At 47.2% G+C, this 22084-nt stretch overlaps 1 protein-coding gene across 2 annotated transcripts in view; it reads right to left on the minus strand.

Annotated features, from left to right (window-relative positions):
- The window catches only part of LOC122543628 (uncharacterized), a 70982-nt gene that overhangs the window by 3503 nt on the left and 45395 nt on the right, over nt 1–22084 (minus strand). Inside the window, exon 4 of one of the 2 annotated variants that reach the window (XM_087974247.1) lies at nt 5995–6004. In XM_087974247.1, the coding sequence (XP_087830373.1) occupies nt 5995–6004 (10 nt within the window). Of the gene's footprint in view, nt 1–3781; nt 3911–5994; nt 6005–22084 lie in introns of both variants that reach the window. The other variant, XM_087974246.1, reaches the window with a different exon arrangement.

Below are 22084 nucleotides of genomic sequence, written 5' to 3' on the forward strand. Positions count from 1 at the left end.
AGATCAGGGTTAGTCCCCTGACTTTATGGTAACGATAGAGTAGGGAATGTGTCAAAGAACTGTGCAGTGGTCACTCTCAACCAATACTGTCATGGATAGATGTACCTGTGACAGAAAGATTGGTGAAGATGAGGTAAGATATGTTTGCCTCTCTCATTAGTTCCTTCACTACCTGCTGCACACCCTGTCTAATGGCAATGTCCTTTAGGACTCAACCAATGTGGCCAGTAGTGGTGTTGCCATCCCACACTTTGAGGATATGCTAGCCATTCTCCAAATTGAGAGAGACAGCGAGAGGTTCCTTGGCCATGTGAGACCTCAAACTAGCGCGAGGACAGGGGGGGCTCAGTGGTTGGCACTGCGGCCTCACAGTGCCAGGGTACCAGGTTTGATTACAGCCGGGGGGGGGCGACTGTCTGCGTGGGTTTTCTCTGGGTGCTCCGGTTTCCTCCCACAGTCCAAAGATGTGCAGGTTAGGGCGAGTTGGCCGTGCTAAATGTCCATAGTGTTCAGGGATGTGTAGATTACGTGCAGTAGTCAGGGGTAATGTCGAACAGTTGGGGAATGGGTCTGGCTGGGCTCCTCTTCGGAGGGTGGGTGTGGACTTGTTGGGCCAGTTGGCCTGGTTCCATGCTGTAGGGATTCTATGGCTCTGTGATGATAGAGACTTCATGGTATCTGGACCTTCCACCCATCTTTACACCAGTGTGTCATTGCACCGGCTTATCTGACAGCACATTCTCAAGGACAGTTTTGACATCTGGGGCACTGTGTGTGAGGTATGATTCTGACAGTGTGTGTCAGGCTGTTGTTTGGCTAGTCCTTGAGACAGCTGGTCCCAGCATTGGCATTAACCAGACAGAAACTTGCAAGTTCATGGAATCATAGAATCTATTCAGTGTGGAAGCAGGCCATTAGCCCAACAAGTCAAGACTGAGGGAGCACTTTCAGACCAGTGACCAGAGATCTATTAATTTTAAAATAGTTACAAATGCGGACAAAACTGGTCCACAGGTTCACGTTCTAAACTTGGGCAAGGTCAATTTTGATGGAATTAGACAGGAGCTTGCAGGGGTTGATGGGAGTAGTTTGTTTGCAGGCAAAGGGGCCTCTGGCAAATGGGAGGCCTTTAAAAGTGAGATAGCCAAAGTTCAAGGTCTATATCTTCCCGTGAAGGTTATAGGGAAGGTTGGTAGGAATAGGAAACCCTGGATGACAAGAGATATTGAGGCATTGACCAGAAATAAGAAGGTATGACTCAGGTACAGGCAGCCGGGATCAAGGGAATCGCTGGAGGTACATCGGGGACACAGGAGTATACTGAAGAAGGAAACCAGGAGGGCGAAAAGGGGGCTCAAGATAGCCTTGACTGAAAACATTAGGGTGAATCCAAAGACGTTCTTTAAGTGTATTAAAGGTAAAAGAATAGCTAGAGAGAGAAGAGAGCCCCTCAAGGACCAAAGTGGATATGTAGAACTGCAGGTGACGGGCAAGGTTCCCAATATATTTCTCCTCTGTGTTTACGGTGGAGAAAGACATGAAGTCTTGGGAACTTAGGGAAGTTAGTGGCCAAATCTTGGGGACAGTCCATATCACAGTAGAGGAGGTGTTGGATGTATTAGAATGTGTGAAGGTGGATAAATCTCCAGGTGCTGACCAGATATTGCCAAAAACACTGCAAGAGATGAGAGAAGAAATTGCAGGGGCCCTGAATGATATTCTTGCATCATCGTTAGCTACGGGTGAGGTCCTGGAAGACTGGAGGGTAGTGAATGTTGTGCCCTTATACAGGGCAGGCTGCAAAGAAAAATCTGGGAACTATAGACCTGCAAGCCTAACATCTGGGGTAGGCAAGTTACTCGAGAAGATTCTGAGGAATAACATATACATGCATTTGGAAAGACTGGGCTTGATTAGGATAGTCAGCATAGCTTTGTGAGAGGGAGATCAAGACTCACAAACTTGTTAGAGTTCTTTGATGAAGTGACCAGGAAGGTTGATGATGGTAGGGCAACAGACATAGTTTATAGGGACTTCAGTACGGCCTTTGATAAGGTTCCACATGGTAGGCTGTTCTGTAAGGTTAGATCACAAGGAATCTAGGCAAATTGCATACATAATTCTCTTGATGATAGGAAACAGAGGGTAAAAGTGGAAGGATGCTTGTTGGACTGGAGGCCTGTGACTAGTGGAGTAACTTAGGGGTCGGTGCTGGGCCCATTACAGTTTTAGATTAGATTACTTTAGATTAGATTACTTAGTGTGGAAACACGCCCTTTGGCCCAACAAGTCCGCACCAACCCGCCGAAGCGCAACCCACCCAGACCCATTCCCCCACATCTACCCCCGCCCCTAACACTACGGGCAATTTAGCATGGCCAATTCACCTGACCTGCACATCTTTGGACTGTGGGAGGAACCTAGAGCACCCAGAGGAAACCCATGCAGACACGGGGAGAATGTGCAAACTCCACACAGGAGTGGCCCAAGTGTGGAATCAAACCCAGGACTCTGGCGCTGTGAGGCAGCAGTGCCAACCACGGAGCCACAGTGCTGCCCTAAGACAGGACTGTGTTTGCCGTCATAGATTCCAGTAGCTTACACAATACAGGCCATCCACACAGTTTAATTGTGTTGACACTTTTTGATGGATTCAGAGGGCAGTTAAGAGTCATGCACATGGTGGGAACGTGGAGTCACATTTAGGTCAGACAGGATAAGAATGTCAGTTTTCCTTCCCTGAAGGATGTCAGTGGACCAAACGTGCTTTTATCATGGTCAAGAAGATCATCAATTTAACTCTCACCTGAAGTATGTCTTGTTCTCTTGGCATCCTCAGTACTCCATCCAAGCATTTGACATGGAAGAATATGATTTATCAGCTTAGGTAGTGGACAAAGTGTGTCCTGGTATGATCAACAGGTAATATCCAGGGAACAGGAGAATCGACGTTTAGGGCATTAGCCCTTCTTCAGGTTTCCTGAAGAAGGGCTTATGCCCAAAACGTCGATTCTCCTGTTCCCTGGATGCTGCCTGACCTGCTGCGCTGTTCCAGCAACACATTTTCAGCTCTGATCTCCAGCATCTGCAGACCTCACTTTCTCCCCAACAGGTAATATGCTTGCCCATCTTACCTGATGTCATGAGACTTCATGGGAGCTTCGATCAATGAGGCCAGGTTTGTTTCTCCTCATGCTGAAAGGAGATTAGTGGACCAGATTTTTTTTTCTCCAAATGATCATCATTCACAGTGTTTTTTTAAAATCTCAAATTCCACTCTTGAACCTGGCTCCCCAGAACATTAAAATTATCTCTGGGTTGCTAGTCCAGTGATAATACCACTTTTGCACCGATCTTGGTTTAACTGTTTCTGAAAGTGTCATCCATTCCTCTGTTAACTATAGACAGGACAATACTGACACCTTATTCGCCTCTCACATTCTGCTTCTTTGTACGTGGGATCACCCGGAACGCTGGTGTATGCGCCCTCCTTGTTCCCATCATGTCCCTTTTACAAAGTTAAAAATCACATAACACCAGGTTATAGTCCAACAGGTTTATTTGGAAGCACTAGCTTTCGGAGCGCCGCTCCTTCATCAGGTGGTGGTGGAGTACACAATTAAACCTGTTGGACTATAACCTGGTGTTGTGTGATTTTTAACTTTGGACACCCCAGTCCAACACCGGCATCTCCAAATCATGTCCCTTTTACGGCCACCATTCCGCCCTTGCATCGAGACAACCTCTTGGCTCGGTAACACAAAATACTGCACAGACAAACCTTAATCTTTCCAGACTTGGCAGCAGCAGCAGCTGGCTCTCTATCTACATCTTGACAAATGGAGTGACTCTGCCAGATCTTGGTACAGTGTTTGTTTCTGAAGAGCCGGTCTTGCAAATCCTTCGCATCCTGTAAAAACAGTTTGCAAAAGAATAAAAAATAATATCCAACACTGCCATTCCATGATAGAAATCCAGATAGAAGAACCAAACATTTCCCTGGATTTGAGTTGGCGCGTGTGAAACCACTCATCAAAGGGAACACCGCGCATGCGCCTAAAATGACCCGTGCCCCTTACAAAGATGGCGGCGGCACAGGCCTCACTGGGAACATTGCCCCTTACAAAGATGGCAGGGCGAACGCGGTCCCTCTGACAGCCTGAGGCCCGCAGCCATTTTCCCGTTGGCAGCGAAACCCGGGACCGAGAAAGCCGTCGCTTCTCGGGCGGCCTGCACCGGGCGTTTCTGAAACCTTCCAATCTGCACTCGTATCCTGTCTACCGCTCTCCGCTGTTAATTCCCGCCTCGGTATGAGCACTGCCGTACCATCCACAAAACCGGACTGCACACACGCCGCGGGGGGGGGGACAATGACGTGTTTCCCCGCCCCCCCCGTTCAACCCGATTGGTTGGAGGACCAGTGCGGTCCTCCAGTCCCGCCCACCCGTTTACTATTGGTCCAGAGCCCTCCCGTCACTGTACGCGGATTCCTTTGTGACGTTTCACACCACTCCAGCTGATTGTTCCCAACGTTTGTGACGTGACAGCCCCAACTGATTGATTGTTCCCAGCGTTTGCTCTCTCTCCATTGGGGCCTTGAGGTGTCTCTGCTGCCAAGTCGCTTAGAATCCCTCCAGTGTGGAAACAGGCCATTCGGCCCAACATGTCCATACCAACCCTCCAATGAACATCCCACGTAAACCCATTCCCCTACGTTTCCCCTGACTAATGCCCATAACCTACACATCCCTGAACACTATGGGGCAATTTAGCATGGCCAATCCACCCTAACCCGCACATCTTTGGACTGTGGGAGGAAACCGGAGCACCCGGAGGAAACCCGCGCAGACACGGGGAGAATGTGCAAACTCCACACAGACAGTCACCTGAGGCTGGAATTGAACCCGGGTCCCTGGCGCCGTGAGGCAGCAGTGCTAACCACTGAGGCACCGTACCACCCAAAGGCGTACTACTACAGGACAGGGGCAACCTGACACCGTGCTGCCCATGGTGGCTTGACAGTATTGCCTCACCTTGCCAGCGATTTAAGCCTTGAGGTGACGGGTGGAGTTTGCCTCCCTATGTCTGCATGGGTTTCCTCCAGGTAATTTTACTTCACACCTTACATGCACAATCTGAGCTGAGATAGCAACTACTGTTCAAAGCTAAAAATCACACAACTCCAGGTTAGAGTCCAACAGGTTTATTTGGAAGCACTAGCTTTCGGAGCACTGCTCCTTCATCAGGTGGTTGTGGAGAATAAGATTGTCAGACACAGAGTTTAAAGCAAAGGTTTACAGTGTCATGCAACTGAAAGTATGTATTGAAAAAGACCAGGATTGTTATATATAATTTATACAATACATACCTCCAAATAAACCTGTTGGACTATAACCTGGTGTTGTGTGATTTTTAACATTGTCCACGTCAGACCAACACTGACACCTCCAAATCATACCTTGAGAACATAACCTTAAATCAGTTCTGGGATTTACAGATGAAGGAACTGAAACTAACATGACCACTCTAAACGGTGAAAGACTCAAACTAAATTTGTTTAATATTACATTCCATGACACTGCAATCCTGTTGCTATAAATTCTGTGCCGTATGGTCCTGCTGCACAACCACCTGATAAAGAAGCAGCGCTTTGAAAGCTAGTGCCTCCAAATAAACCTGTTGGACTATAACCTGGTGTTGTGTGATTTTTAACATTGTCCACCTTCAAATCCAGTTTCCTCCCACAGTCCAATGATGTGCGTGTTAGATAGATTTGCCATTGCTAAAAATGTCCTGTAGTGTCCAAGGATATTCAGGTTTGGTGGGTTAGCCAAAGTTAAGAAAGACCCCTTGTGGGATGACGGGGTGGGGGTGGGATGCTGTTTCGAGAGTCTGTGCAGAATCAATGGGGCTCCATCGTGTCTTTCTGCATTGTCGGGATACTGTGATTTTACTATGCAAGGGCTTTCCTGGTGAAGGGCTTTCGCATGAAACGTGGATTTTCCTGCTTCTTGGATGCTGCCTGACCTGCTGTGCTTTTCCAGCACCACTCTAATTTAGACTGTGATTTTACTATCCCTAGGTCAAAAATTAGCAGCTTTTACTTTGCGATTTCTGAGAAGATTTGTAGCTTAGGTTGAGGTTCAGGTTGTAAGTTTGCTTGCTGAGTTGGCAGGTTTGTGCTCAGACGTTTCGTCATCATGCTAGGTAACATCGTCAGTGAGCCTCCGGTGAAACGTTGGTGCTCCGTCCCACTTGCTCTCTGTGTGTCTTGGTCTGTTAAGGTGGGTGATATCATTTCCGGTTCTTTTTCTCAGAGTTTGGTAAATGGGGTCCAAATCAATATGTTTATTGATGGAGTTCCGGTTTGAATGCCAGGCCTCTAGGAATTCCGTGTGCGTCTCTGTTTAGCCTGTCCCAGGATGGATGTGTTGTAAGGATACTAGTGATAGCTGGTCATGTATTTTGGTGGCTAGTTGGTGTTCGTGTATCCTGGTGGCCAGTTATCTGCCTGTCTGTCCAGTGTAGTGTTAGTTATGGTCCTTGCGGGGTATTTTGTAAATGACAATGGTTTTGCTGGTTGTTGGTACATGGTCCTTTAGGTTCATCAGAAGCTGTTTCAGTGTGTTGGTAGATTTGTGGGCTACCATGATGCCAAGGGAGGCCTGAGTTCAAGTCTCACCAGAGATGTGTAATAAATGTCTGGGAACAGATTGAGAAGAAAATATCAAACAAGTTTGTTCTGATGTCCTTTACACCCAAGGCAGAACTATGGTGCACCTTATTTGCTGTGTCAACCGATTCACTCGTTTTTACATCTTGCAGCTGTGGTTACAAAAGGACTTGGAAAACAAAATAAAGGTAATTTTTTCTGCTCAACCTCAGCCCCATTCAATCGCTGGGTATTTACCCAGCATCCTCAGCAGAGGGAGAATGTGCTCTGGTTGTTGCCATAGTGTGGGAGAATTGTGGAAGCCATTTTGTCACATACTAAATGTGTGGAAACCATTTTGCCTCATATTCAGCACCTGCCCTGAACAAAGCTTGTTTTCCCATGTCTGCTTGAAAAACGGTCGGTCTTGTAGCTGCGCAGATAGTCGATAAACAAATGAAGTCATTGTAGGAGAAAGTGAGGACTGCAGATGCTGGAGATCAGAGTTCAAGGGTGTGTTGCTGGAAAAGCACAGCAGGTCAGGCAGCATCCGAGAAGCAGGAGAAACAACGTTTCAGGCAAGAGCCCTTCATTAGGAATGAGGCTTGTGAGTCAAGGGGGGCTGGGAGCTAAAAAGGAGGGGGGGGGGGGGGGGTAGGTTGGAAGGAGGTCGCTGAGAGTGAAATAGGTAGACGCAAGTGGGGGGTAATGGTGATAGGTTGGACAGGAGGGTGGAGCGGATAGGTGGGAAGGAAGGTAGGGCAGGTCATGAAGGAAGTGCCGAGTTGGAAGATTGGAACTGGGAGAAGGTGTGGGGAGGGGAAATGAGGAAACTAGTGAAGTCCACATTGATGCCGTGTGGTTGCAGGTTCCAAGGTGGAATGAGAGGTGTTCTTCCTCCAGGCATCGGGTGGTTAGGGTGTGGAGATGGAGGAGGCTCAGGACCTGCATGGCCTCGGCAGAGGGGGAGGGGGAGGTGAAGTGTTTGGCCACGGAGCAGTGGGGTTGGTTGGTGCGGGTGCCCCAGAGAGGTTCTCTGAAGCGCTCTGCACGTCGGCGTCCTGTCTCCGCAACGTAGAGCAGACTGCATCGGGAGCAACGGATACAGTAAATGACACGTGTGGAAGTGCAGGTGAAACTTTGATGGATGTGGAAGGCTCCTTTGGGGCAAATGAGTGAAGCCATTGTCTACTATCACCTGCTTATCAGTTACTAACGGTTGCAACCAGGCACTATGTGTCTGGGGCTGATGTTATGCAAATTGTCCTGTGCCTGCATATTATCCTGTAGTTAATGGTCAGCTAATTGTACGCTATAAAGTCTCGTGAAGCTCTGTGACCTGTTGGAGTGATTCGGGGCCATCCGATCTAACTGGTTGCCCTTTCTCTCCCCGCAACATGTCGCGAATAAAGGTGTCAGTACTCAAGGCTTGTATGCGCGATTCATTCCAAAATAGCTATTGCTCCAACACGCGGGCTCCATGCATTGCAGCGGAGTGACACAAACATGCGCTGTGCCAGACCGTGAGTGAAACGGCCTGGAGTGGGAAAGGAAAAGGAGACTTCAGCAAAACAACAGAGTAGGTCACTGGGGGAAGGAATAATGGCAGTGACTTGGACCCGAAAGCCTCATAAATACGTGGGGAAGTCTGCAGCTGACAGAAAAAAAACAAATAGTTTCACCTTGCAGCACAACACCAGAATGACGGACTCTCTCGCTCTACTCAGGCCCAGGTTACCACTGCCATCTTCAATGGGAACGCATGCACTGACCACCATGTTTACGTGGGACGAATTACACATCTAAAGGTGCGTAGGTTGGGGTGGATTGGCCACGCCAAATTGACCATCGTCTTCAGGGACGTGCAGGTTAGGGTGGATTGGGCATGCTAAATTACCCATAGTGCTCTGGCATGTGCAGGTTAGGGTGGATAGACCATGCTAAATTGCCCACAATGCTCAGGGATGTGCAGGTTAGGGTGAATAGGCTATGCTAAATTACCCATAGTGCTCAGGGATGTGCGGGTTAGGGTGGATAGGCCAGGCTAAATTACCCATAGTGCTCAAGGATGTGCAGGTTAGTGTGGATAGGCCATGCTAAATTACCCATAGTGCTCAGGGATGTGCAGGTTAGGTGCATTAGAGTGGTGCTGGAAAAACATAGCAGGTCAGGTAGCATCCGAGGATCAGAAAAAACACATTTCGGGCAAAAGCCCTCCATCATTAGTCCAGGGAAATGTAGAGTAATAGGGCAGGAGGTGGGTTATTCTTCATTGGGTCAGTGTGGACTTGTTGGGGCCAAATGGCCTGTTTCCATACTGTAGTGTCAAAAAGCTAGTCCCTTCTTTTTTCCTAAAAGCTGTTCCTTGGCTCAAGGAGACTGTCTTTGATTTTTCTCAGAGGGGTAATAAACCGGGCTGGGCTCCGATCAGACTGGTTTTGTACAGAGGTGAAAAGGATGTTGAGAGGCCTTTTGTTTATATGTAAACAGATGAGACTTCAGGCCAAAGTGGTCACGCTTTAGAAGTGTATAAACAGACCATCATATTTTCATCCTCTCTCTCCTCCCTCTCTTCTCCCATTGAGGTCAGATTCGTATGTAGGTTCAGACTGGTTGATGGATTCCCCTTCTAGATGGACATTCCTGAACAATATGTGTTTTTGTGACAACCCAGCAGCCCTTCCACAAACTACCAGACTCATTCAGCTTAATTTCACTACTCCTGTATGCTTTATGAATTCCCACTCATAGTTTGTTATTCCTTTTGTTTAAAAGACACCAAATGGGGGCATTAGGTTGGAAGGATTTGCAGTCGGGCCACTGAAAACAAACATTACATCATGAGAGGTGATGGAGACATGATTTATCACAAACTTAAATGTTATCAAACCTTGAACACGGAAGTATTTCTGTTGGGAAAAAAAAGTCTTTGGAATGTAGGGATGGTTGGAAGTGATTCAGTTAGCCATCGAAAGCTGATCTGGGCAGTCACACAGGGAGACAGGCAGTTCATCTGCTCCGTATATAGGAAGGGGTTCATTCGCCATCCAGTCTGCTGAGACACCAGCAAGTTCTCACTGATCTTTTAAATGCCTGGATTGCAGGGGCTGCTTTAAAAGCAGTGAGGCTCCGATGTCCCATCGACACGTTCACGCTGCTGAGAGACTGTTCCAGTGCCGTCATGGTGGGACTAGGTTCAGACTTTCTGTTAAGAAGATGTGGAAGTGTACCATGCCTTTACGAGAGTTAAAAGCGAGCAGAACTACCTGACAGCGCCAAGTGTTCCGAACAAGATGCAAATTGCTCAGCAGCTCGTGTAGCTGGTTGCCTGGAGACCAAAACAAATTTGAATTAGGCCAATCAGTTTAAATGATACTCCAAAACATACCCAACTCCAATCGAGTTTGAATTGAGTATATTGACAATACTAAAAGCCAATGACATAATCCGGTTTTTTGGGTGGGTATAAGACCAGGAAAACGTGAACAGTAGAGGGAGAACTGTGAAAAGACCAACAGATGTAGGCTGCTAGTGAGAACTCTCGGAGAGGTACCTGTCTAGAGAAGGCGTTTGGACAGAGAGAAACATCGACACCGACCTGGACAGCATGTCTACAGAGGAAGATACAAAGGGAAGTTTCGACAGCTGGCTGGTTTTGAAATTTGAATTTTTCGGTAAATCTTAATCAGGGGTTTTATCGGACTAGTATTGTAGAGGAGAAAGTAAAAGATAGGTTAGAGACACGAGTTGTAAATAGTTGTTAGTTAATTATTTCTCTGTTCGACTTTAAAAAATAAAATTGCTAATTTTTAATTTAAATAATGATCTTTTGGGATAGTTCTTGGCCTCTCAAGTATTCACAGATTACCGCACGGGATACATCTTTTCTGTGTTACTGGTTTAAATTAGTAGGGGGAGTTTACCCCGGTGTCGTAACACATTCCAATTCCCTCAAGTCGATACAAGTGGGGAGAGACCTGCTCAGAATCTGGGAAGGGTTCCTCAAGGTCATCTGACCAGCTGAGATAAGAGTGTGTTTACAAATAACTGCAGTGAATGGATTTTTGCTATTAACCATATCTCAGATTGAACAGTATTCATTGCAATCTATTTATTCTGACTTTAATCATTTCTAACCTTGTAACAATGCCAATATTCTCAATAGTCAATAAATTAACTTTGTGTTTAATCCAGTCGATCAGTGTTACCCAGTTAATATCTATATGTAAGATGGTTGCTTTTGAAGAGTTCTCGCTCTATCGCTCTACCTTATCTCCTTCATCCTCACCTCAAACAACTAGAAAACAGAACATACAACAGCACAGCACAGTACAGGCCCTTCAGCATGCAATGTTGTGCCGAGCATTTAGCTTAATCTAAGACCAAACTAACCTTCACTCCACTCAATTCACTGCCATCCATGTGCGTGTCCAGCTGTCGCTTAGATGTCCCGAATGTCTCTGACTCTCGGGACCACCGCTTGCAGTGCACCCCACACACCCACCACACTCTGGGTAAAGAACTAGCTCTGACATCTCCCCTGTACCTTCCTCCAATCACCTTACAATTATGCCCCCTCGTGACAGTCATTTCTGCCCTGGGGAAAAGTCTCTGGCTATCCACTCTATCCCATGCCTCTCATTACCTTGTATACCTATATCAAGTCACCTCTCTTCCTTCTCTCCAGTGTGAAAAGCCCGCACTCACTCAACCTCTCTTCACCCTCTCTAAAGCATCTATATCTTTCCTATAATGAGACAATCAAAACTGGACACAATATTCCAAGTGTGGACTAACCAGTGTTTCATAGAACTGCAGCAAAACCTCACGGCTCTTAAACTCGATACCCCTGTTAATGAACGCCAAAACACTTTCATTAGTGTTTGCTTTCTTAACAACCCTATCAACTTGGGTGGCAACTTTGGGAGATCTATGTACGTGGACCCCCAAGATCCCGCTGTTCCTCCACACTGCCAACAATCCTGCCTTTAATCCTGTATTCAGCATTCAAACTCGACTTTCCAAAATGAATCACTTTGCATTTATGCAGTTTGAACTCCATCTGCCACTTCTCAGCCCAGCATTGGATCCTGTCCATGTCAATGTCTTGTTGTAGCCTGCAAAAACCCTCGACACTATCTACAACACCACTGACATTTGTGTCATCTTACTAACTTACAAACCCACCCTTCCACTTCTTTATCCAAGTCATTTATAACAACTACAAAGAGCAGGGGCCCAAGAACAGATCCCTGTGGAGCACCACTGGTCATCGACCACCAGGCGGAGTACTTTCCATCCATTACCACTCGCTGTCTTCAGTCAATAATTCTGTATCCAAACAGCCAAATTTCCCTGTATCCCATACCTCCTAACTGTCTGAATGAGCCTACCATGGGGAACCTTTTCAAATGCCTTACTGACATCCACATACCCCATATTCACTGCTTTACCTTTGTCAACTTGTCTTGTCACATCCTCAAAGAACACAATAAGGCTTGTGAGGTATGACCTGCCCCTCACAAAGCCACGAGGAGAAAGTGAGGACTGCAGATGCTGAAGATCAGAGCTGAAAATGTGTTGCTGGAAAAGCGCAGCAGGTCAGGCAGCATCCAAGGAGCAGGAGAATCGACGTTTCGGGCACAAGAAGAAGGGCTTGTGCCCGAAACGCTGATTCTCCTGTTCCTTGGATGCTGCCTGACCTGCTGCGCTTTTCCTCACAAAGCCACGCTGACTATCTTCAATCAAACTATGTTCTTCCAAATAATCATACATCCAACTTCTCAGAATCCTTTCCAGCACCTTGGTTACCACAGACGGACAGGTCTATAATTCCCAGGGATTTCCCTATTCCCTTTCTTGAACACAGGAACAACATTTGCCTCATAGAAGACTCTTGGAGCTTCCTTTCTCATGAAGATCAAGACAATCCAGTCAGCTGCCTGTGTTTGTTTCCGTCCCTTTCACTGGACCGCTGGGTAAAACTGCTTTGAACTTGCCCCACCGTCAAGCAATCTCTCGTTCACCACTCATCAACCGAGTGAGTAAGAGTGCGGGGTAGACGTTGTTGATCCTCTGTGAATTGCTTCGAGTAATCCTTCGTACGGTCAGGAAAAGATAAAGCCACAGGCTGCCCATGCGCTGTGTAAATCATGACATCTGCACAAGCAGGATTGACCTCTCCTGGAACAACATGAACTGTCTGCTGCTGGGCACGTGCCCCGATTCCCCTCAGAGGCTCACCGAGTTCTAACATACATCATTCCCCAGTGCTGTCCATTTACAAAGTTGAAAATGTCACGGCACCGGGTTAGAGTCAAGGAGCTGTGCTCCGAAAGCTCGCATTTTCAGATAAACCCTTTGGAAATCTCACCTGGTGTCGTGTGATTTTCAACGTTGTCCATCCCAGTCCAACAGCACTATCTACACAGCATGGCTCCATTTCAAACACTTCCATCAGCTTCACTATCGGATAGCAACAGGATTGCTGCTTTTACAAAAATACATTCTCAGTTACTGTCCCTCAGATTTTAAGGCTTCCTGTAGTATTACTGTGGGTGGCACAGTGGCTCAGTGGTTAGCACTGTTGCCTCACAGTGCCAGGGACTCATTTTCGATTCCAGCCTCTGGGAACTGTCTGTGTGGAGTTTGTGTATTCTCCCCCCACCGTGTCTGTGCGGGTTTGCTCCGGTTTCCTCCCGATATCACAAAGATGTGCAGGACACGTGAATCAGTCAGGGGTAAATGTAAAGGAGTGCGTTTGGATGGGATACTCTTTGGTGGGTCGGTGTGGACTTGTTGGACCGAAAGGCCTGTTTCCACACTCCAGGGATTCTAATTCCACACTGATTCAGATCATCTCCCACTAACAAACCATATCACATCTGAGTTCCGCATTACAATTTGATTCATTGGTACTGAAAACACATCCCATTTGTCCCCTTTTATCCTGAGGAAGGAAACTACACACCCACACACGCTCTCAGGTTTTATCAGTATATAAAAGAAAGGTCAGATCTCAGCTCAGACAACACATTACAGGTGTGTGCTTAGAGTCTGTCTATGTCCCAACCTAGAGTCAGACTGGTTTTATTTCCAAAGTAGGTTCTTATAAAATGTCACATTGACTGACTGCCTACAGACTGTGTGCTTTTTGAACAAAATAGAATGTATCTGCAAATAAAATCTGCAAATGCAAATTCAACCCATTCACACTTACATGGGTGAGGGAGAGGGGCAGACCGAAAGGGTGTGTGTGTGTGTGAGAGAGAGAGAGAGAGAGGGAGAGAGTGTGTGTGTGTATGGTAATGCATGTGTGCTTGAGACAGTGTGTGCGCAAATGTGACGGTGTATATACCTGTGAGAAAGTGTATGTGTGCGAATGCGTGAGTGACTGAGAGTCAGAGTGTGTGTGAGAGCGAGAGTGAGAGGAAGACTGTGTGAGAGAGAGTGAGACAGAGGGATAGAGTGAGAGAGAGAGAGAGTGTGTGTGAGAGAGAGCGTGTGTGTGAGAGTGAGAATGAACGAGTGCAAGAGAGAGAGAGTGTGAGAGTGAGAGAGAGTGAGAGTCAGTGAGACAGAGAGTGAGAGTGAGAGAGAGAGGGAGTGGGAGTGAGAGAGAGAGAGAGAGAGTGAGAGAGCGAGAGTGGGAGTGAAAGAGAATGAGTGGGAGTGAGAGAGAGTGGGAGAGTGGGAGTGAGAGAGAGAAAGAGAGGGAGAGGAAGTAGGAGTGAGAGTGAGAGTGAGTGAGAGAGAGAGAGAATATTGTGTGGTGGGGTCACCCGTGGTGTGACATGAACCCAGGATCCGGGTTGAGGCTGTCCTCATGGTTACTGAGCTTGGCTGTCAGCCTCTGCTCAGTGACTCTGCATTGTTACGTATCCCAAAGTCAACGTTGGAGGACATTTACCCGAAGATCCAAGGCCGATTGTCTCTGACAACTGAAGTGTTTCCTGACTAGGAGGGAACATCCCTGACTGGCGATTGTTGCGCAGTGTCCATTCATCTGTTGTAGCGTCTGCTTGGTCTTGCCACTGTACCATGTCTCGGGGACATCCTTGTCTGCAGCGTATGAGATAGACAACGTTAACCGAGCCATGGGTACCTGCCGTGTACATGGTAGGTGGTGTTCCCACGTGTAATGGTAGTGTCCTTGGCAATGCTCTGACACATCTTGCCGTGGTTGCCGAGGCAGGGTTGGATGGTGGTGTTGTCCTGAAGGCTGGGTAGTTAGCTGCGAACAAAGATCTGTTTAAGGTTTGGTGGTTGTTTAAAGGCAAGAGGTTGTGGCATAGGGAAGATCATGGCAAGGTGCTCACTGTCATCCTGATGAAGGGCTTATACCCGAAACGTCTCCTCAGATGCTGCCTGACCTGCTGTGCTTTTCCAGCACTGCAGTTTTTGACCTGTCATCGATAATGTGCTGCAGGCTGCGAGGAACATGGCATAGTCTCTCCGTTCCTGGGAAGTACTGGACGATGAAGGTACCCTATCGGACATGTCCCTTGTCTGTCTTTCTCCCCAGCTTTCTCTCTGTAAGCCTTGATCCCCTTGACAATCAAGAACCTTCCATTATAGATGTCATCGATTCCCCACTCTCCGGCTAAAGAGGTTTCTCCTCATCTCCGTTCTAAAGGATCTTCCCTTTACTCTAACGCTGTGCCCTTGGGTCCTAGTCCCCCCTACCAATGGAAACATCTTCCCAACATCTACCCTCGCCAGGCCACTCAGTATTCTCGAAGTTTCAGAGGACATAGGACATTCCAGCGCAGTGCAGGCCCTTCAGCCCTCAATGTCGCGCCAACCTGTGAAACCAACCTGAAGCCCATCTAACCTACACTATTCCATTCTCGTCCATATGTTTATCCAATGACCATTTAAATGCCCTCACAGTTGGCAAGTCGATTCCTGTTGCCGGCAGTGCATTCCATACCCCGACTATATAGCAGTGACCATATATATCAGCAAGGCAGCTAAACCTGAGACTCTACTACTGTGGAGTCTCCCACCCGCCCTCCTCCTCTAACCTAGTTAATAAGGTAACGTTCATTCTAAACTTCCTCTATTGGATATAAGTTTGTTATTAATTTTTATAGCAACTTGAACTAAGCTTTCTACTTTAGTACTGAGTGGGTGTTCAGATAAGCCGGGTACGGATGCTAGGGTAGTTGCTTGCTCCTTCTGCAGAATGTGGCAGGTGGGAGACATGGTACACGCCTCTGCTGGCTACATCTGCGGGAAGTGCACCCAACTCCAGCTCCTTGAAAACCATGTTAGGGAATTGGAGCTGGAGCTGGATGAACTACGGATCATTCGGGAGGCTGAGGGGGTAATTGAGAGGAGTTACCGGGAGTTGGTCACTCCTAAGGCTCAGGACAAGGATAAATGGGTTACAGTTAGGGGAAGGAAAGGGGACAGTCAGACAGTGCAGAGATCCCCTGTGGACATTCCCCTCAGCAATAAGTATATCGGTTTGGATACTGCTGGGCGGGGGGGGGGGTGACCTACCAGAGGAAAGCCATAGCAGTCAGTTCTCTGGCACTGAGCCTGACACTGTGGCAAAGAAGGGAAGGGGGCAGAATAGAAAAGTACTCGTGGTAGGGGACTCGATAGTTAGGGGAATCGACAGGAGACTTTGTGGTCAGGATCGGGATTCCCGGAAGGTATGTTTCCTCCCTGGTGCCAGGGTCCGGGACGTCTCCAATCGGGTGTATAAGGTTCTAAAAGGGGAGGGCGAACAGCCAGAAATCTTGTTATATATTGGCACTAATGATATAGCCAGGAAAAGGATTGAGGATATAAAAAGTGATTTCAGGGAGTAAGGATGGAAGCTGCAGAGCAGGACGAACAGAGTAGTGTTCTCTAGTTTACTACCGGTGCCACGAGATAGCGAGGCGAGGAACTTGGAGAGGGCACAGCTTAATACGTGGCAGCGCAGCTGGTGTAGGAGGGAGGGCTTCAGATATGTAGATAATTGGGATGTCTTCGGGGGAAGGTGGGACCTGTACAAGAAGGATGGGTTGCATCTGAACTGGAAGGGGACCAATGTCCTGGGTGGAAGGTTTGCTCGAGTAGTTCGAGAGGGGTTAAACTAGTATGGCAGGGGGGGTGGGAACCTGAGCTGTATACCGGAGGTGAGAGTGGATGCAGATGAGGCAGTAGCAAGAGGTAGACCAGCTAGTGAGAAGGATTTTCCTGGCAAGGAACCAAGGGATCAGTTAAAGTGGGTTTGCTTTAACGCAAGGAGTATCAGGAATAAAAGTGACGAACTTAGAGCATGGATCAGTACCTGGTGCTATGATGTTGTGGCCATAACAGAGACATGGGTTTCTCCAGGGCAGGAATGGTTGCTGGATGTTCCAGGGTTTAGAGCATTTAAAAAGGATAGGGAGGGGGGAAAAAAGAGGAGGGGGTGTAGCACTACTAATCAGAGAGAGTATCACAGCTACAGAAGCTTCCATTGTCGAGGAAGATCTGCCTACCGAGTCAGTGTGGGTGGAAATTAGGAACAGCAAGGGAGCAGTCACATCTTTAGGGGTTTACTACAGGCCCCCCAATAGCAGCAGGGAGATGGAAGAAAGCATAGGTCGGCAGATTTTGGAAACGTGTCAACGTAGTAGGGTTGTTGTAATGGGTGACTTTAACTTTCCCAATATTGACTGGAACCTCCTTCGAGCAGGAGATTTGAATGGAGCTATTTTTCTAAGGTGTGTTCAGGAGGGTTTCCTAACTCAGCACGTTGACAGGCCGACGAGGGGAGAGGCCATTCTAGACTTGGTGCTCGGAAACGAGCCGGGGCAGGTATCAGATCTTGTGGTGGGAGTGCATTTTGATGATAGTGACCACAACTGCCTCACATTCTACATAGCTATGGAGAAGGAGAGGATTAGGCAAAATGGGAGGATATTTAATTGGGGAAGAGGAAACTATAATGCGATTAGACATGAGTTAGGAAGCATGGACTGGGAGCAATTGTTCCATGGTAAAGGCACGAGAGACATGTGGAGACTGTTTAAGGAACAGTTGTTGCAAGTGATGAATAAATATGTCCCTCTGAGACAGGCAAGAAGTGGTAAGATAAAGGAACCTTGGATGATGAGAGTGGTGGAGCTTCTCGTCAAAAGGAAAAAGGTAGCTTTCATAAGGTGGAGGAAGCTAGGGTCAAGCTCAGCTCTACAGGGTTACAGGCAGGCAAGGAAGGAGCTTAAAAATGGTCTGAGGAGAGCCAGGAGGGGGCACAAGAAAGGCTTGGCAGAACGGATTAGGGAGAACACAAAGGCATTTTACAATTTTGAGGAATAAGAGAATGGTCAAAGAAAGAGTAGGGCCGATCAGGGATAGCATAGGGGATTTGTGTGTGGAGTCTGAGGAGGTAGGGGAATCCCTAAATGAGTTTTTTGCTTCTGTCTTTATGAAAGAAACAAACTTTGTAGTGAATGAAACCTTTGAAGAGCAGGTGTGCATGCTGGAATGGATAGAGATTGAGGAAACTGATGTGCTGAAAATTTTGTCAAACATTAAAATTGACAAGTCGCCAGGCCCGGACCAGATTTGTCCTCGGCTGCTTTGGGAAACGAGAAATGCAATTGCTTCGCAACTTGCGAAGATCTTTTCATCCTCGCTCTCCACTGGAGTCGTACCTGAGGACTGGAGAGAGGCAAATGTAATTCCTCTCTTCAAGAAAGGAAATAGGGAAATCCCCAGCAATTACAGACCAGTAAGTCTCACGTCTGTCGTCTGCAAGGTGTTAGAAAGGATTCTGAGGGATAGGATTTATGACCATCTGGAAGAGCATGGCTTGATTAAATGCAGTCAACACGGCTTTGTGAGGGGCAGGTCATGCCTCACAAACGTTATCGAGTTCTTTGAGGATGTGACTAGAAACGTTGATGAGGGTCGAGCTGTACATGTGGTGTATGTGGACTTCAGCAAGGCATTTGATAAGGTTCCCCATGGTAGACTCATTCAGAAGGTCAGGAGGAATGGGATTCAGGGGAACATAGCTGTCTGCATACAGAATTGGCTGGCCAACAGAAGACAGCGAGTGGTAATAGAAGGCAAATATTCTGCCTGGAAGTCTGTGGTCAGTGGTGTTCCACAGGGCTCTGTCCTTGGGCCTCTATTGTTTGTAATTTTTATTAATGACTTGGATGAGGGGATTGAAGGATGGGTCAGCAAGTTTGCAGATGACACAAAGGTTGGAGGTGTCGCTGACAGTATAGAGGGCTGTTGTAAGCTGCAGCGGGACATTGACAGGATGCAGAGATGGGCTGAGAGGTGGCAGACAGAGTTCAACCTGGATAAATGCGAGGTGATGCATTTTGGAAGGTCGAATTTGAAAGCTGAGTACAGGATTAAGGATAGGATTCTTGGCAGTGTGGAGGAACAGAGGGATCTTGGGGTGCAGGTCCATAGATCCCTTAAAATGGCCACCCAAGTGGACAGGGTTGTTAAGAAATCATATGGTGTTTTGGCTTTCATTAACAGGGGTATTGAGTTTAAGAGTCATGAGATCTTGTTGCATCTCTATAAAACTTTGGTTAGACCGCACTTGGAATACTGCGTCCAGTTCTGGTCGCCCTATTATAAAAAAGATGTGGATGCTTTGGAGCGGGTTCAGAAGAGGTTTACCAGGATGCTGCCTGGACTGGAGGGCTTATCTTATGAGGAGAGGTTGACTGAGCTTGGACTTTTTTCATTGGAGAAAAGGAGAAGAGGGGATCTAATTGAGGTATACAAGGTAATGAGAGGCAGAGATAGAGTCGATAGCCAGAGACTATTTCCCAAGGCAGAAATTACTAACACGAGGGGTCATAGTTTTTAGCTGGTTGAAGAAAAGTATATAGGGCATGTCAGAGGCGGGTTCTTTACACAGAGAGTTGTGAGAGCATGGAATGCGTTGCCAGCAGCAGTTGTGGAGGCAGGGTCATTGGGGACATTTAAGAGACTCCTCGACATACATATGGTCACAGAAATTTGAGGGTGCATACATGAGGATCAGTGGTCGGCACAACATCGTGGGCTGAAGGGCCTGTTCTGTGCTGTACTGTTCTATGTTCTATGTAAATGCATAAAGTGAAAAATTGTGGCCCCAACACTGAGCCTTGCGAAACACCCCTTGTCACCGGCTGCCATCCTGAGAAGGACCCTTTTATCCCCACTCTCTGCTTTCTGCCAGACAGCTAAGCTTCTATCCATGTTAATACCTTGCCTCTGACAGCATGGCCCCTTATCTTACTCAGTAGCCTCCTGTGTGGCACCTTGTCAAAGGCCTTCTTGAAGTCCAGATAGACGACACCCACTGGCTCTCTTTGATCTATCATGCTTGTTACTTCCTCAAAGAATTCTAGCAGCTTTGTCAGGCATGACCTCCACTTGGTGAAACCATGCTGACGTAGCCCAATATCATACACTTCCAAGTATTCAGGAGGGCCTGTTCTGCGTTGTATTGTTCTCGGATTGCCTCATCTTCCCACACTTCTTTTTCCTCAGGATGAATCTCTATTGTCTCTCCTGAATTACTCCCATAAACTCCTGCCATTGCTGTTCCACTGTCTGTTCTACTTGCCTCCTCTCCAATCAATTGAATTGAATTGAATTGAATTTATTGTCACGTGTACCGAGGCACAGTGAAAAGTTTTGTCTTGTGAGCAATACAGGCAGATTCACAGAGTTAAGTAGCACAGATAGTAAATAATAGGGAAACAGCAGCAAAAACAAAAACATAGGTACAGGTGAATGTTAAGAGTTTGTGAGACCGTTCAGCATTCTAACAACAGTAGGGGAGAAACTGTTTCGACACCGGTTGGTGTATGTATTCAGGCTTCTGTACCTTCTCCCCGATGGTAGAGGCTGTAGAAAAACATTGCCAGGGTGGGATGGATCTTTGAGAATGCTGGCGGCCTTTCCTTGACAGCGGGCCTGGTAGATGGATTCTATAGATGGGAGGTTGGTCTTTGTGATTGTCCGGGCCGAGTTCACCACACTCTCTGTAACAATCTCTAATCTTGAATGGTACATTTGCCATACCGTAGTGATACATCCAGACAGAATGGCTCTCGCTGGCGCACCTATAAAAGTTGGCAAGGGTATTCGCCATCATACCAAATTTCCTCAGCTGCCTGGGGAAGAAGAAACATTGTTGGGCCTTTGTAACCAGGGTGTCCACATGAAGAGTCCAAGAAAGCTTGCTGAGGATGACCACTCCCAGGAGCTTGACACTCTCTGTGCTGTTGATGTGTAGGGGGGCATGAGTAACATCCCGCTGAAAGTCAATAATGAGTTCCTTGGTTTTGCCGGCATTGAGAGCTAGGTTGTTCTCAGTGCACCATTTTTTCAGGTGGTTCCACCTCCCGTCTGTAATCTGTTTCGTCGCAGACTATGGTGGTGTCATCAGCGAATGTGTAAATGACATTAGTCTGGTATTTGGCGATGCAGTCGTGGGTATACAGTGAGTACAGTAGGAGGCTGAGTACACACCTCTGGGGGGGCTCCAATGTTGAGTGTTATCACAAGCCCACTGCCCATTAATTACGCAGCCTAGCGGCAGTTGGAAGGTAAACTGTTAGTTCGTACATACATTTCACAGCCCTACATTTTTTTTAACGTCTACAGAAGTGAATGCTATCTCATACTGGAGGTTTGAACTGGACAGGAACAGATAAGTAGTGTAACGGACAGGACATCATCTATGAAAGCAGCGCCTGTGTCTAAGGGGCCGGGGGACTGAGATGACTTGCAGCTGCCAGGACATTTTATCAAAACAAATTCCTTAAGTCAGTTTCTAACAGTAGGATTAGCAGTCTGTATCTCACTGCAAAGGTTGCTTGTGACAAAATGGCTTCCACGGACATTTTGTGTCAAATCTGGTCCGACTTACTTCCACACTCTGCCATCCCTCTCCTTCTCCTGTGAGACGCTGTGTTTGATCTCAACGTTTTTGTTCATGGGGATCTTTACAGGAGTTTGCAACAGCATCATTAAGTTGGGAAATTCTACTGGGATTTCGGATAGGTTATTCTGTATTCTGTTTTTGTTTGTATACGTTTCATTCAGCACTCTGTAAATAAATTCTGTTTCGTTCAAAACTGCGAGGTTTTGACAAACTGCATCACTCCAGGAATATCCACTAACTCTCGCTCAAAACAACTAGAAATGCTAGGGTCTGGGCCACCTTCGTGAAATGTTTTGAGGGTCCATAGCAGCATCAAGAAGGACACTACCATTATATGTAGGGACACCACCCACAACGTGTGCACTGGGTACTCATGTGACTCGGTCAACGCTGTCTGTCACATTCGCTGCAGGCAAGGATGCCCTGAGGTATGGTGCAATGGGGAAACCAAGCAGACACTATGACAACAGATGAATGGACACCGTGTAACAATTGCCAGATAGGGATGTTCCCTCCCAGTGGGGGAACACTTCAGCAGT

The sequence above is a fragment of the Chiloscyllium plagiosum genome, unplaced genomic scaffold (genome assembly GCF_037043375.1).
Source record: "Chiloscyllium plagiosum isolate Xiang-an unplaced genomic scaffold, Cpla_swu_hap1 HiC_scaffold_27, whole genome shotgun sequence".
In the NCBI taxonomy this organism is placed as follows: Eukaryota; Metazoa; Chordata; class Chondrichthyes; order Orectolobiformes; family Hemiscylliidae; genus Chiloscyllium; species Chiloscyllium plagiosum.